The sequence below is a fragment of the Melanotaenia boesemani genome, chromosome 16 (genome assembly GCF_017639745.1).
Source record: "Melanotaenia boesemani isolate fMelBoe1 chromosome 16, fMelBoe1.pri, whole genome shotgun sequence".
Lineage (NCBI taxonomy): Eukaryota > Metazoa > Chordata > Actinopteri > Atheriniformes > Melanotaeniidae > Melanotaenia > Melanotaenia boesemani.
The window spans coordinates 32,117,791-32,131,373 of record NC_055697.1 but is presented as its reverse complement, the minus strand read 5'-3'; the positions used below and the strand labels follow the sequence as shown (position 1 = coordinate 32,131,373).

General features: G+C 44.3%; 1 protein-coding gene across 1 annotated transcript in view; it reads right to left on the bottom strand.

Annotated features, from left to right (window-relative positions):
• Positions 1-3,632: 3,632 nt before the first annotated feature.
• LOC121655254 (potassium voltage-gated channel subfamily G member 3-like) overlaps positions 3,633-13,583 on the bottom strand; it is a 15,692-nt gene continuing 5,741 nt past the window's right edge. The window contains exon 4 of the mRNA XM_042009757.1: positions 3,633-5,030. Within this exon, the coding sequence (XP_041865691.1) occupies positions 4,385-5,030 (646 nt within the window). The 3' untranslated portion in view covers positions 3,633-4,384. The remainder of the gene's footprint in view (positions 5,031-13,583) is intronic.

Here is a 13,583-nt window from a genome sequence, read left to right as displayed (position 1 = left end):
GAAGTGATAAAGTATCAAAAGTAAAAGCAATTCCAGCTACTGTAAAATAAGTAGTTAAAGAGGATTTACTGTACTCAAAGATTTCTGGTGAAATCCTCCAATTCCTCCAAAATGTCCCTTAAATTCCTACTTGAAATTTATATTAAATTTTCTGAGAGAAAAGTCACAAATAAATATATCAGAATTATGTTGACGAAATAGAATTTTCCCAATCACACCAGGTCCACTTTTAGATATTTAGATCCTACTTGAAATTTTTATTTTTAAATTTAAATACTTTGTATGTCCCCTATATACCTTTATTTATCTTTTATTTACTTTTAATTGTTGAATACTTAATTTAAGATAAATATCATTTTAATTAGGTGTTTTTTTCACAAATTTTAAAGCACCATTTGATTTATCTGTTCATTTTTTATGTTTTTGGCTCTAACATATTTTAGCAAATTCCCTCTGGGATTAAAGCATTTTTTACATTTTTCATATAATTCTGTGATTTTGTTGTGTTTGTACATATATTTTAAAAAAGTGTGGTGTTAAAAAAAACTTTATCTAAATATTTATGTCCGCTTCGTTTGAACAAAAAACATATGATGTTTGGCAAAGTTATGGCTGATAACTTGCAGGATATGGTCCTTGGGTAAGTTTTTCATTCACAGAAACAGATAAATATGAAGCAAAACAAAGAGTAATGTTTTTATTTTCAAACACTTGAAATGTGAAAAACAAGAATGGTAAACGATTGTTTAACTTTGTAAAATATTGGAAACGTAATGAAAATCCATAGCTGCATGTTTATTTTTTCTCTTTCCCTTTTTTAGTTTTACTTTTAGTTTATTTATTTTCTGATGTATGTGTCCCTTCCTCATTGTTAGAAACTGACTGAATTTGTTCTGACTTAAAATGTCCCATGTTGTGTTTATAAATCTAACTGGTTTAAATTTTAACTGGACTCTCATCTAAAAAATAGGATTTCTAGTGAAGTATTATTTCCATATCAGCTCATTAAATTCAGTGTATATCCACCACAATAAAAAGGATCAGCTTTTGGTCATCAGATTTCTTTGATAATCCTAATAAAATCCATAAATGTGTTTTATTCATTTATTCATTCCCCTTTTAACAGGTTAAACAATAACAGAAGACACATAAACATCCTGAATCAGACAACACAGTCAGAGCAGGCTCATACGAGAGCAGCTGCTTTCGTTTAGACGTATCTGATTCATTAGAGACAGCTAAGTGTCAGAAACATTCAGATTTTAAAGGGAAAGTCCGTGTAAATGTGCCTTGGTTTAAACCCAGCAGTATTTCACACAGAAGAAGAAGAAGCGAGATATTTCACACTCTTCAGTCCTGACATTCGAACCAACTGTTTCCATCACTTCAACTCTCCGAGTCCATTTAATGAGCTGAACTTAGTTCAGGAAATCTGACCAGGTGTAAAAATCTCACTGCACTGGCAGATTATTTCACCTGATCATTGTTTGAATCTTCTCAAGTTAAGCTTTTCTTTCCTTATATTCAGATTTTCTTAGACTGTGAGGTCTTGAAAAAAGTTTCCATTGCTAAAACTGGGAGTAAAAGAGGATCCAGCATGATCTCAAACAGTGTCTCAGTGAGATGATTTAACTTTATATGCATATAGAATCGGCTGGGATTTATGAGCTCAGTAAGAAATAAAAGCCATTTACACTCAAAGCATGATTAATATTCTTACACATTCTGCTCTGCAGAGTTTATCACTCTGAAAATAAGACCAATAAGACTTCCTGCTGAATATACGATTGTTAGACTTGTTTCGATAGACCATTTTTTCTACTCTTTCCAGAGTAATAAATAAAATCTATCTATCTATCTATCTATCTATCTATCTATCTATCTATCTATCTATCTATCTATCTCTATGTACTGAATGTTATACTGAAACATAGGAAAGATAGATTAACTTTATTATTCTAAGCCAGGGTTACTCACTCCAGTCCTACAAGGGCCACATTCCAGCAGGTTTTTATTGTATTCCTGCTTCAACACACGTGGATCAAATTAAATGGATCGAACAGCCGATCAAGTTCTGCACAATGACCGATTTATCCGAGCCAGGTGTGTTGAAGCAGGGATACATGGAAAACCTGCTGGATCGTGGCCCTTGTAGGACCAGATTGAGTAACCTTGTTCTAAGCTGTAGATGATAACGAGCCCCTCGGTCGAAAGCTGGATTTATGCTTGCGCAGCGTCTGCATACGGTAGGGTTGGCATTTCACACCGGTGAAATGTGCTCTTGCACTCGAGCGTATGGTTATAGCTTTGTGTTGCTCTTTCTCTTCTACGGTAACCACACAAATTCAGCCGTAGAAATCTGGAAGCACATAACCAACCAATCACAAGGGAGTACTTCCATGTAACAGCGCTGCAAGCAGGGGTGCACACTGGGTGTGGAAGAGGTGTGCGTCGAGCCTCGCTGACCTACGCAGTGTCGCTGTAACCGGCCCTACACAGACACCACGCAAGGAAATCCAGCTTAAGGCTCCAATAGCACTAAAGCCCTCTGTTTTATACCGTCCACTGACCGTGATGTTCACATGTCCCCTCACAGAGCCAGGCCATCATCTAGCCAGTCATAACATGGCATCATCTTCAAGGTCCAGAAACCTGAGCTGATCTGGTACCTTTTCCAGTTGTACAGTCCATGAGTCTGAGATGTGGTTCATCTTGAAGGGGGCACCACAGGACCCTTCAGTCTGATCTGAAGTGTTCATCCTCTGAGGAGCAGGACCATCGGAACAAGAAAAACCAGAAGGTTGATAAGGTTAAAACTCTGGTTTAAAAGAAAGAAAAAAATCGGTTCCTGGAAACTTCACTGTGATGAAGTGACATCAGTTCCACAAACTGTTGTTACCAAGGTAACCTTGATTTACAATGAATGAATATTTCAGTGGGTTCAACAAAACTCTTTAAGTCGACACACAGCTGTTGTATTTGATTCTCTAATTCTTCTGGAAAAATTCTGTGAAGCGCAGCTAAATAAATAATAAACATCACTCCTGAAAATGCAGAAAAATCTAAACCAGCAGCAGTTTGGATTTGACTTCATGAGAACCAAAAGCTTTGATAGTCCATCAATTCTCTGCTGCTTATTGGGTTGGGTTGCAGGGGCAGAAACCTAAACGGAGACCCACTCCCAGGTCCTTTCTTCAAGTTCACCAGGGGCTATCCTGAGGCATTCCCCAACCAGCTAAGAGACATCGTCCCTACAGCAAGTTTAGGGTCTTCCCAGGGGGTTTCCTCCTGGTGGGACAGGCCTGGAAAACCTACCCAAGGAGGAGTCCAGGAGGCATCCTAACCAGATGAGCGAGTCACCTCATCTGGCTTCTCTTAATGTGGAGGAGCAGTGGCTCTACTTTGCGTCCCTCCTAGATGTCCACTCTTCTCACCCTATCTTTAAGAGAGACTCAATACTGAATCATTGTGGTTGCTTGTATTGGCAAACAAATTATTTTGGTCACTACCCACAGCTCGTGACCATAGGTTAAGGTAGGAACATAGATCAACCAGTAAATCCAGCGACTGTCTTCTGGCTCTTTCTTCACCAGGACGGGCCGATGAAGAGTCCGCATCACAGCACTGATATTTGAACTCCTCCACTTGGGATAGGATCTCATGGACACTCCAGCTATTTCCAGCTGAGGAACATGGTCTCAGATTTGGAGGTGCCAAAATAACCACATCATCAGCAAAAGGCAGAGACCCAATCCTGAGACCACTTTACCAAATTTCCTCAACACCTCAGCTGCATCTAGAAATCTGTCCACAAAGTTTATGAACAGAGTCGACCCCTCACTGGAAACAAATCCAACTGACTTGATAGCCAGCAATGCGGACAAAGCCCTGACACTGGTCGTACAGGAACCGAACAGCTCATACAAGGAGGTCCGGTACTCCATACTTTTGGGGCATTCTCTGCAGTATTCCTCTAAGAAACACAGCTGAACACCCTCTCCAGGTCCACGAAGCACATGTAGACTGGTGGGGAAAACCCCCATGCCCACTCCAAGACCCTGCAGAGGGCATCCAGCTGGTCCATGGTTCATGGCCGGGTCGAAAACCACACTGCTCATTCTCAGTCTGAGCTTAGACTATCCAACAGACTCTCCTCCTCTCCAGGAGTACTGAATAGACCTTACCAGGGAGGCTGAGGAGTGTGATTCCCCTTGTGATTGGAACACATCTCCAGCAATACTTCTTGAAGAGAACTTTGATGGTTCAGAAGTTAATATAATCTAAGTTTGTGTTTGGTTGCTGTGGTCAGATTGGTGGCCAGCTGGTGGAAAAGGCTGAGGAGGAGGCAGTGGAGCGCCTCCACCTCATCAGGAGTGACACCGGCTCAGTTGATAAGTTCTGCTGACAGACTGCGGTTGCAGCGGGCCGACCGTACCTTCAGCTCATGGTAGCACTGGATGAAGCTGTGGTAGATAAAGGTGATGGGCAGCGCCAGGAGCACGATGCCGCTTACCACACAGAGGCCACCCAGCACTCGGCCTGCCACCGTAATCGGATACATGTCTCCGTATCCCACCGTCGTCATGGAGATGATGACCCACCAGCAGGCGGCAGGGATGCTTGCATAGTCCTGGTTTCCAGTCTCCAGGTCCAAGCCGTGCTCCAGCAGCTGTGCCAGTGCACTGAAGATTGCCATGGCAACACAAATGAAGACAAGAAGCATCACCATCTCACGGTAGCAGCGCCGCAGCGTCAGACCGAGAGTCTGCAGGCCCAGGAAGTGGCGCGCCAGCTTGATGACCCAGAAGATTCGCATCATTCGCAGGACACGAAGTGTGACGCCGGCCCGCTGCAGCTGTGAGTTTTCCCCCGTCAGGAACGTTACCGTAACCGAGACGTAGTACGGCATGATGGCCAGCAGGTCGATGATGTTCAGAGGTCGACGGACAAACTCACATTTATCCTGAGACACAAGGAAACGGATGAGACACTCGGTGGTGAACCAACCAATACAAACCGCTTCGATGATCCTGCAGAGGAGACAGCCAATCAGAAGAAGAGAGGATCAGTAAGAGTCAGGAGAGAAATAAGCAGTCAGTGATGAAAACAGAGAACACAGAATTTCCAATACATTTAAATTATAGATTAACAAGGTGATCCAATCAAAATTTAAAACCTAAGTCAGTGCAAAGCCTCATTCTTGCTGTCTTACATACGTAAAAAGGTACATCCATCTTAAACGTTGTCAGATGTCACTGCCCACATACACCCATGTGTCCTTTACATTAGCATGGTTGTTAGACAGTACATTCACGAAAGGGCAGTGCAGAGTTTAGAGCTCACCTTCGAGTTCAGTTTCAGACAATAACAAACATGGTCCATCCATCCATCCATCCATCCATCCATCCATCCATTATCATCCATCCATCCATCTATCATCATCCATCCATCATCATCATCCATCCATCCATCTGTTGTGGAAATTTCATATTATTCCCTTTTACTATATTGTGTCTACTGATCCCTCTCAGGGTAAACAGCTTGTTTAAGTTCTTGGTAATTGAGTTTAATACTAAGTAGCCTGTTGCTATCATAAATGTGGATGCATTCTTGAGAACAGTTCGCTCTGACCTGTGTGACTTATCTGATACCAGCCAGGCGCCTCAGGATGACCCAGCCGGGCATCCTGCCTTAATGTCACTGGGGTTGTTTATGTGCTCAATAAAACTGAAAAAGCTCATTAGGTTTGCTGAAGTGTCTAATCCTGTGTGAGGAACAGACAATCTCTTTGTTTGTATTTCATGATGTGCTTTGACGTGATCATTCTGCTTAAAAGATGCTGCATGTATGTTTCTTATCAGATTCTCTTCAGATCTCTGTGCTGTCAGACCTCTGAACAGTCTCTCAGGAATTGCAATTCTATTCTTTCTATTTTTCCTATTCATTCTATTCTTTGTATTTTAATCCTGTGTTCAATAAACTTGTAATCATTTTTCACTTCAGAACCAGACTCCTCATTCCTTGACAGAGTAACTTTTTGCCTCAACAACCTGGTGTCAGAAGTGCTCCTGCGTGGTCAGTTTCGGGTTTTATGACGGGTGTCTGATCAACCTGAGCACGTCTCAGCTTTTGTTTTCTGGGGGACTCCTCGTGGATCTCCTTACTGGCCCGCCAGGACCTCGAACATCTTCCATCCTGTCAAGGAAGTCTGGTGAGTGAGAAATTACTCTAGGATTTTAATTTGCTCTCACGCACACACACATCTCTCCCTTTTTAGAAAAGTAGGAAGATGGGCAGCCGGGGGTTTTGGGAGCTCCGCTTACTAGGAGCAGGCCTGGAAGTCTCATTAGGAGATCTGGGCAGGTTAAAATCCCTTCACAAGGGATTTTGGGAGCTCCGTAGACTAGAAGCGGGCCTGAAGGTCTCATTAGGAGATCTGGGGCAGGTTAAAATCCCTTCACAAGGGTGTGAGTGGGTCTCTCGCTGGAAAGCAGTGAGATAGGGCGGACGGATTAGCCGTTATTCCGTATTCTACAGAGACGTCTGTAGTCTAAGGTGTGGGAATATTCCTCCCCGTGCTTACGTGTAAACATGGGTAATGTAAGCTCCAAAACACCGGCGACGCCCCGCGGTGAACTCTTTGAGTTCATGGAACGTAAGTATGGGAAGGTGTGTGTGGAGGTGTGTGTGGAGTAGATCCAGAATGGTATTTTTCCAGCTGAAGGCTCTTTGAGCCCGGCAGCATTAAAAATAACTAAAGAAGGTTTAGATAGGATGAGGGACAAATTAAAGTCACAGAAACGGGTGAAGGTCTCAGATTGGGACCGCTTAGAAAACATCAGGCGGCTTTAACAAACTGGCTCGCAGAATGTGAGCGTCGGCAGAGAAAACAGAACGCCAGAGTTCTTCCAAAACTTACTGACCCTCCACAGACTGACCTGCACCGACCTGACCACAGCCATGATAAGCGAATGACAACCTCTGTTGCTGTGTCTCACTTTTCTCAGCTGAAAACTAACTCATTGTATCCTCTCTACCTGCATGTCCACCATCGGGCCCGAGCGGCCAGAACACCTCATTCCTGTGCCCAGACCTGACGATGCTGGGAGCGTCTCCGGATCCGGACTTGGATTGCCTACCCCCAGTCCCGCCACCTGCCCAAGGCCGAACCACAGCCCGATCCGCAGACCACAGAGGAAAAGAAAAAGTCCAAAGCCCCTCACAAAAGCAGCAGAACTTCCATTGTGACCCTGAGGAAAGATGGCCTGAACTCTAATTCCACCACTCACTCAGTGGCTGGTCTGACTGGGACCCATTCTGGTCTTCCGAACATGGACGGAGACCGAGGTCGCTGAAGATGGCGACCCAATGGCCCCTTCGACCTCTGGGCCAAAGTTTGCTGATGAGTTTCCTCTTTTCTGCTGCTGGAGCTGCTGAGGGGGGACAAAGAGCTGCACCTGGCTGCTATGACAATGTATTCAGCTCTGTCTGGTCCAAACCCAAACGGGGCCAGACGGCGTGACTTCCCACGTGGACGTGGGCGTGGTTCTCGAGGACGTGGCCGCCATCATGACGCATGTCATATCTGCGGACAGCTGGGACACTGGAAGGCTGAGGGTCCGCGTGGCCTGCAAAACGGGGGCCGGCAACTTGCCCCTTCAGATTGAAAGGGGGTGGGAAGCAGCCAATGATGGATCCGGGCCGACGCTCCACATCTCTGGGTGACGTAACTTACACACACAAAGTTTTGACCCAGTAAATGAAAGCTCTCCTCTCCTTTTCCTCCTGCTCTGCTGCCAGCACACAGACACCCAATGTAAACAAACTACAGATAACACAACACACACACCCAGCTCCCACACACACACACACCACACACACCCGCTGAAGGTCACAACACTGATGAACACGTGCAGTTTTTCCCTCGCTCTGTTGCAATGAAGAGACGCTTGCTGTTTCCTCTGACTTTGAAAAATTAACCATGCTTATCTCTGTGCTCGAAAGCAGATGCATACCGACGAAGACGTATAGCAGCGAAAATACGCATTTAACGGCTGAGGCCTACAAGATTTTCCCAAACCTACAAGTCGAGGTGTCGGGTAAGACCGTTGAATTCATGGTAGACTCTGGTGCAACTAGATCAGTTGAGGGTTTCTGGGTTTCCTGTGCCGCTTCAGATGTCTGGTAATTTTGTGCATTCAATCTCTGCGTCTGGGACCACCGTGAAAGAAATGGTTGACCGCACCCCTTGGGTGTAATTTACTCTTGGGGTGTAAATTTAGACATTATTTCTGCTGTCTGAAGTTGGTCCGGTCAACCTTTTTGGGTCGAGATTTGATGTGTCGGTTAAACATTTGTCTCACATCTTCTCCTGATGGAGTGAAAGTTATGGCCAACCCTGACTCCGTCATCACAGCATGGACACACCCCCTGGGAGATCCTGTGTGCTATTGTTGGGAGTTCCCGAGCCAAATTTTTTCTGCAGCAGCTGACTGAGGTAAAAATCTTTCCCCCTCTGTCTCCAGCCCTGCTCAGAACTGTGTGCATTGCTAACATCTCACGGGAACCCGATGAGAGATTTGAAACACAATGGTTTAATCATTCTCCAGAAACTTTAAAGGTGTCATCTGTAAAGTGGAATGAGCACGTGGCTGCAGCTGTGCTCAGTCTGACAGAAGAACAGAAGGGATGCTTCCTGCTTCCGCATCCCGCATGCTCCTCCCTACAGCTATGTGAGTGAAACAGGGGTAATGCATGAATGTGAGCCGGCTGGTGTAAATGTGTGTGTGACTCTGAGTCTGTGTGGCTGCAGGGTGATGGATGGGTGTGACTGATGACGTCAGCGTGTTGTTGAGTGTGTGTGGGAAGGCCGAAGACTGGAGTTCTCTCCCTCTTGAACCTGCAGTGATGTTTTTCTTCTGCTGCGAATCCAGCTTGAAGGACACCCCCCTTTACCCCGTCTAACCGCTGACCCAGGATCTGATAAGATGGTTTCTCTCTCAGTCCTACAGCTGAAGCAGTGAGAGTGAGTAAAACCTTTTTCTGCCAGAGGGGTAAAGGGCCCCAAATACCGAATGGCAGGTTTCCTGCTTGGTTCTGTGTGGGGATGCGAACGGCAACTTCCCTGATTTCCTGTCAACTTTAAGTGTGTGCGTAATTCGCACCAAAACTGCTTGTGTGTCTCTGGGTCCCGATTATTTTATTTTTGCTCACAGTTGGGTTAAGTTAAGGTTTTGAATATCTTGGTACCTATAATTTATAATAAACCAGAAACAGCTTCCATTTTGCTCTTAAAAAGGCTGCATAATAACTTTGAGCCGTGGTCTCAGGTGTGAACATAACATGCTGCATTTAGGGGTTATTAGCAGCCACATCCACATATACTGGAATCATTTTCTTTGGTATCACTCTATCATTCATTGCTAAGTTAAAATGGATAACATGGCTCTTTGAGATCAAGGTCTCAAACATCTATAAAAAAGGGAAAATACGTGCTATTTTTACTTTAAAGAATGAACACTGAAGGCCTGATCTATATTTCAACCAAGCAAACTAAAGATCTGAAATCTGTCTAAAAACAAATAAATGAATCCCGGGCATTTTGAGAAAATGTTGATTAATAAATGGGAATAAAAAAAATAAAAAAAATTAAAGTAAATTTAAGGAGCTCCTCTTTTAACGGTCACCAAATAACCAGATGGAAATTAGTTAAAGTAAAAGAAGGGAAAGTTTAAAACTAGCTCCACAAACCTACGTTAATATAGATAAAATAGTTTTTTTTTGGGTTGTTGTTGCTATTTGAAATAACATGGGAAGGTGCACTGTAAGAATTAATACAGAGATGTACCTGGAGAAAAATACAAACTATTTCATAATAATCTGATATCCATGGATGTTTTAAACTGATTCTCTTGGAAAATAAAATAAAGAATTTGTAAAAGAACAAAAGCAAAAAGCAGCTCGAGCAAAAACTTGGCTGATGATGGACACATAATTAAAAGCAATTTAACTTGATTTAATGTCCTTATCATCTCGGAGTTTAATAAATTGATTAAGAAAACTCCAGCAGACTTCATGTTTTTCCAAAACGATGCCATATTGGCCTTTATGGATCCTCCTACATGCAGGGAAAGTCTACCTGCTCTGATTTGGCTTTTCTGCAGAACGAGTGACGTAACTGACGAAGTTCTGACTGACCTGAACGAACTGACGGACTTTACTCGACCTTTTCCTTCCAGCAGGATTTTCTCCAGGATGCTGCTCTGCTTCCACACAGGGATGGTTGCTGTGTTTCATAATGCTGCTACTCTGATGTTATTAACCAGAAACACCTTTATTTTCCTGAAAAGCAGGACTGATGATGTGGATCTATCTACAGGAAAAGACGTCTATACTAAATCGCTTTTGAATATGTGTGTGTACGTTTAGAAAAATCAAACATGATTTTGACACTTATGACATTCTGGGATAAACTTTTACAGGAAGGATATTATCACCATGGATACGGGTGCATGTGCTGTTTTAGTTCATCTTATCATACTGCTGATGATGCTGCTTTCACAGGGGTGATACCGGAGCAGTGGCCTTCAGGATCCAGTCGTATAGTCTGGTCATTTCATAATAACTTGTTTTTTCTAGATTACAGGAACAAGCAGATGTTGTAATGGAAAATATCTGATGTGTTTATGTTGGTTATGTGCATGTATGACACTGTCCTGTGGTTTGAGGGAATGTTGATGTGGTTTAGAAAGTTTGTTTTGTCCACATCTTTCTCTCCTAATGCTGGTTGCTATGGCGACGCAGTTACCGTTCTAAAAACCGGACGGTAAGCTGGTTTTGGACGTGTCTCGGGCACCGTTACTCCTGTCTGTCTCACTCCGCCGTCTCTCGCTTGATGTCTCCCTTCTTCTCCTCCTCGCTCCCTCTCTCCTCTGCCCTCTGTTTCCCTCCCTTCACATCCTCTGCTTTGCATGCTGACGGCTCTCTACCTCCTCCTGACCTGCAGGAGGATGTGTAACCGGACAAGGTTGAACCTCAGTCCATTTCAGGTTCTCTCTAGCAGGCCTCCTGGTCTTGGAACTGAGCCGGCCCAACCTGGAATCGTCATTGGTGAGGATTTAGTGTTGTTTTATTGTGAAACCATTTCCTTGTGCTTTCTGAGGCTTCACAGGATCAGCAGCTCTCCCACAACCAGCTGAAATGGGTTTCACACACTGATGCAGAATGGCTGGATTGTAGTTTGTTCGTGACGTGTTTCCACGTCCTGCTGAAACCGTGTGCCATTCGATCCGTCCCGGAGACTGGGTCCTGACTAAGAACCTCAAAAGGATGCACTGTGGGTCCCAGCGGTTCTGTGGACCCCTTCCAGGCTGGTGCCCATTCTATCGGAGTCCAGGGACACGTCCGGTGCCCCCCCGAGGGTGCAGCTGTAACGCCTGGCCCTTAGCCTGAGAAGGAGCCTAGCAACTGGACGTCGTGGCCCCGGACAGAGCGGGTGAGCCTAGCAACACAACTGGATTTTCCTGGCTCCTTCTGACCTGAGCCCACCACTGATCTGCCTGTTTGCTGCTTGCTCACCTTTTTCCTGCCTAAAGGTGTGCAGTTCATTTCCCCTGTGGGAAAAAGGAATGGAGCCCTGGATGCGTCAACACCGTCTCCCACCTGCACATTTGGTGGTGTTTCAGTGCAGAGGTTGGTGTCTGCCTCTGTTTGTTTTAGCAGCACTGTTTTTGCTACTGTACGTGCTGTCTGCCCTGACAGCAGGAGTTTCACCTGTTCCTCCTTCACCCTCACCTGGTGCATTTTCAGTTCCTGAGTTACACAGACTGCGACTCCGTGTCATCAATCATCATGGCGAACATGACAACTTGTGGTATGCACTTGCTAAGCAGACCACAACCAAAGTGATTAATAGCACATGTTACGTGTGTTCTCTGATCCCTCATGCCACACCGACTGGAGACTGGAGAGCGGCTGGTGCTATCCTTCCTGGCTGCCAGATCAGTGGGTAAATCTAACAGTACACATTTTCTCAATGCTTCTTTGCTTCTGAAGTTTTGTCCATGGATGCATGATTTTTCATTTCAGTCTATTAGGTTTCACAGAGACTTCTCCAGCAAGACTGATCACCTGATTTCTAAGTCTGTGACTCCTTCTAGTTCTGTACATGCAGTGGCCGCCCCGTTGTGTTTTGAGATGCCTTGTTTTGATGTGTCTATGCTTTTAGGTGTAAGCAGTACCTGTAATCACACCATCCTTGCTTCATGTGGGGTTTTTTTTTTTTTTTTTTTTACTGCTGGATAGACCTCCCTGTAAGGATCCTAATTTTACGTTGTGTGCAGGAGAGAGTAATGTTAAGTTGTCCTGGTTTGTCCCTATTTAACTCTTCTATCTCCATCTTCTATCTCTTCTATCTCCATCTTCTATCTCTTCTATCTCCATCTTCTATCTCTTCTATCTCCATCTCCTGAGGGTTATAGTTGTCCAACTAATGTGGGTTGGGTTTGCAGTTCAAAGTCTTTTTGTATCTGCCTAGAAATTGGTGTGGTAGACGCTATCTATCTTATCTCATCCCTCACCTCCGTGTGTTGTCAGATCTTTCAGGGGTTCTCGCTCCTCCTCATATGACTACAAGGGCTCGTATCTCCATCACTAACTCAGTGCTTGGGGGTGTTTTTTCCACACTATGGTACAGTTAACAATGCTTTTCAAATGGACGCATTAGCTGTAGAGTTAGAAAGTCTCACTTTTCTAAAACTAAGGGGTTGACGTGTTAGATTACATTAGATTAGATAAACTTTATTGATCCCACGGACGGGAAATTCACTTATTACGGCAGCATTAAAAGTGAAAGATAAAAAAGAAAAGAATAAATAGATAAACTTAAGAGTTCAATATAACACAATAAACATAAAAAAAATCAATAACAGAATAAGGTGACGGTATAAGTGACTGTGTAAACAGTGTAAACAGACTACAACATGACAGCCTGGTTCAGGTGTTACAGCCTGGTTCAGGTGTTACAGATTGGTGTAGAGTCTGACAGCAGTTGGGATGAAGGATCGGCGGAGCCTCTTTCTTACACCGTGGGTGTAACAGTCTGCTGCTGAAGGACCTGAGTTAAAGGCCCTCCGGGTCAGGGACCCTGCAGAATAGGATGGCTCTGGATTTTCTCTTAGCTGAAAGGGGGGACCTGCAAGGTTATAGGGGACGAGTGTTGTACATTCATTCCTGATATGTCTACTAATCTGTCTTCTGTTCATGTCACCTTAGAGATCTGTTATCTGGGATGGAGGCTCGTGATAGCTCTGGATTTTCTTCTGAATTATGGTCTTGGTTTCAGTCAGGTGGCTGGGGGCATATCTTGCTCGCAGTCTTAGGCCCTACTTTTGCTGTTCTGGTTACCTGCTGGCTTGTGGTGATTTTCCTCCCCCGGTGCCTCAAGGTTCTGATAACATCTGCGTTTCCTGGTCATTCCCTCCAGATGTTTGTTAGTGCTCAGGGTGATTTTTCTAACCCCGTTAGATTTCCTGGTTTCTCCACCCGCTTAGCCTCCATGGATCTGTTATGATGATACTGGTCTT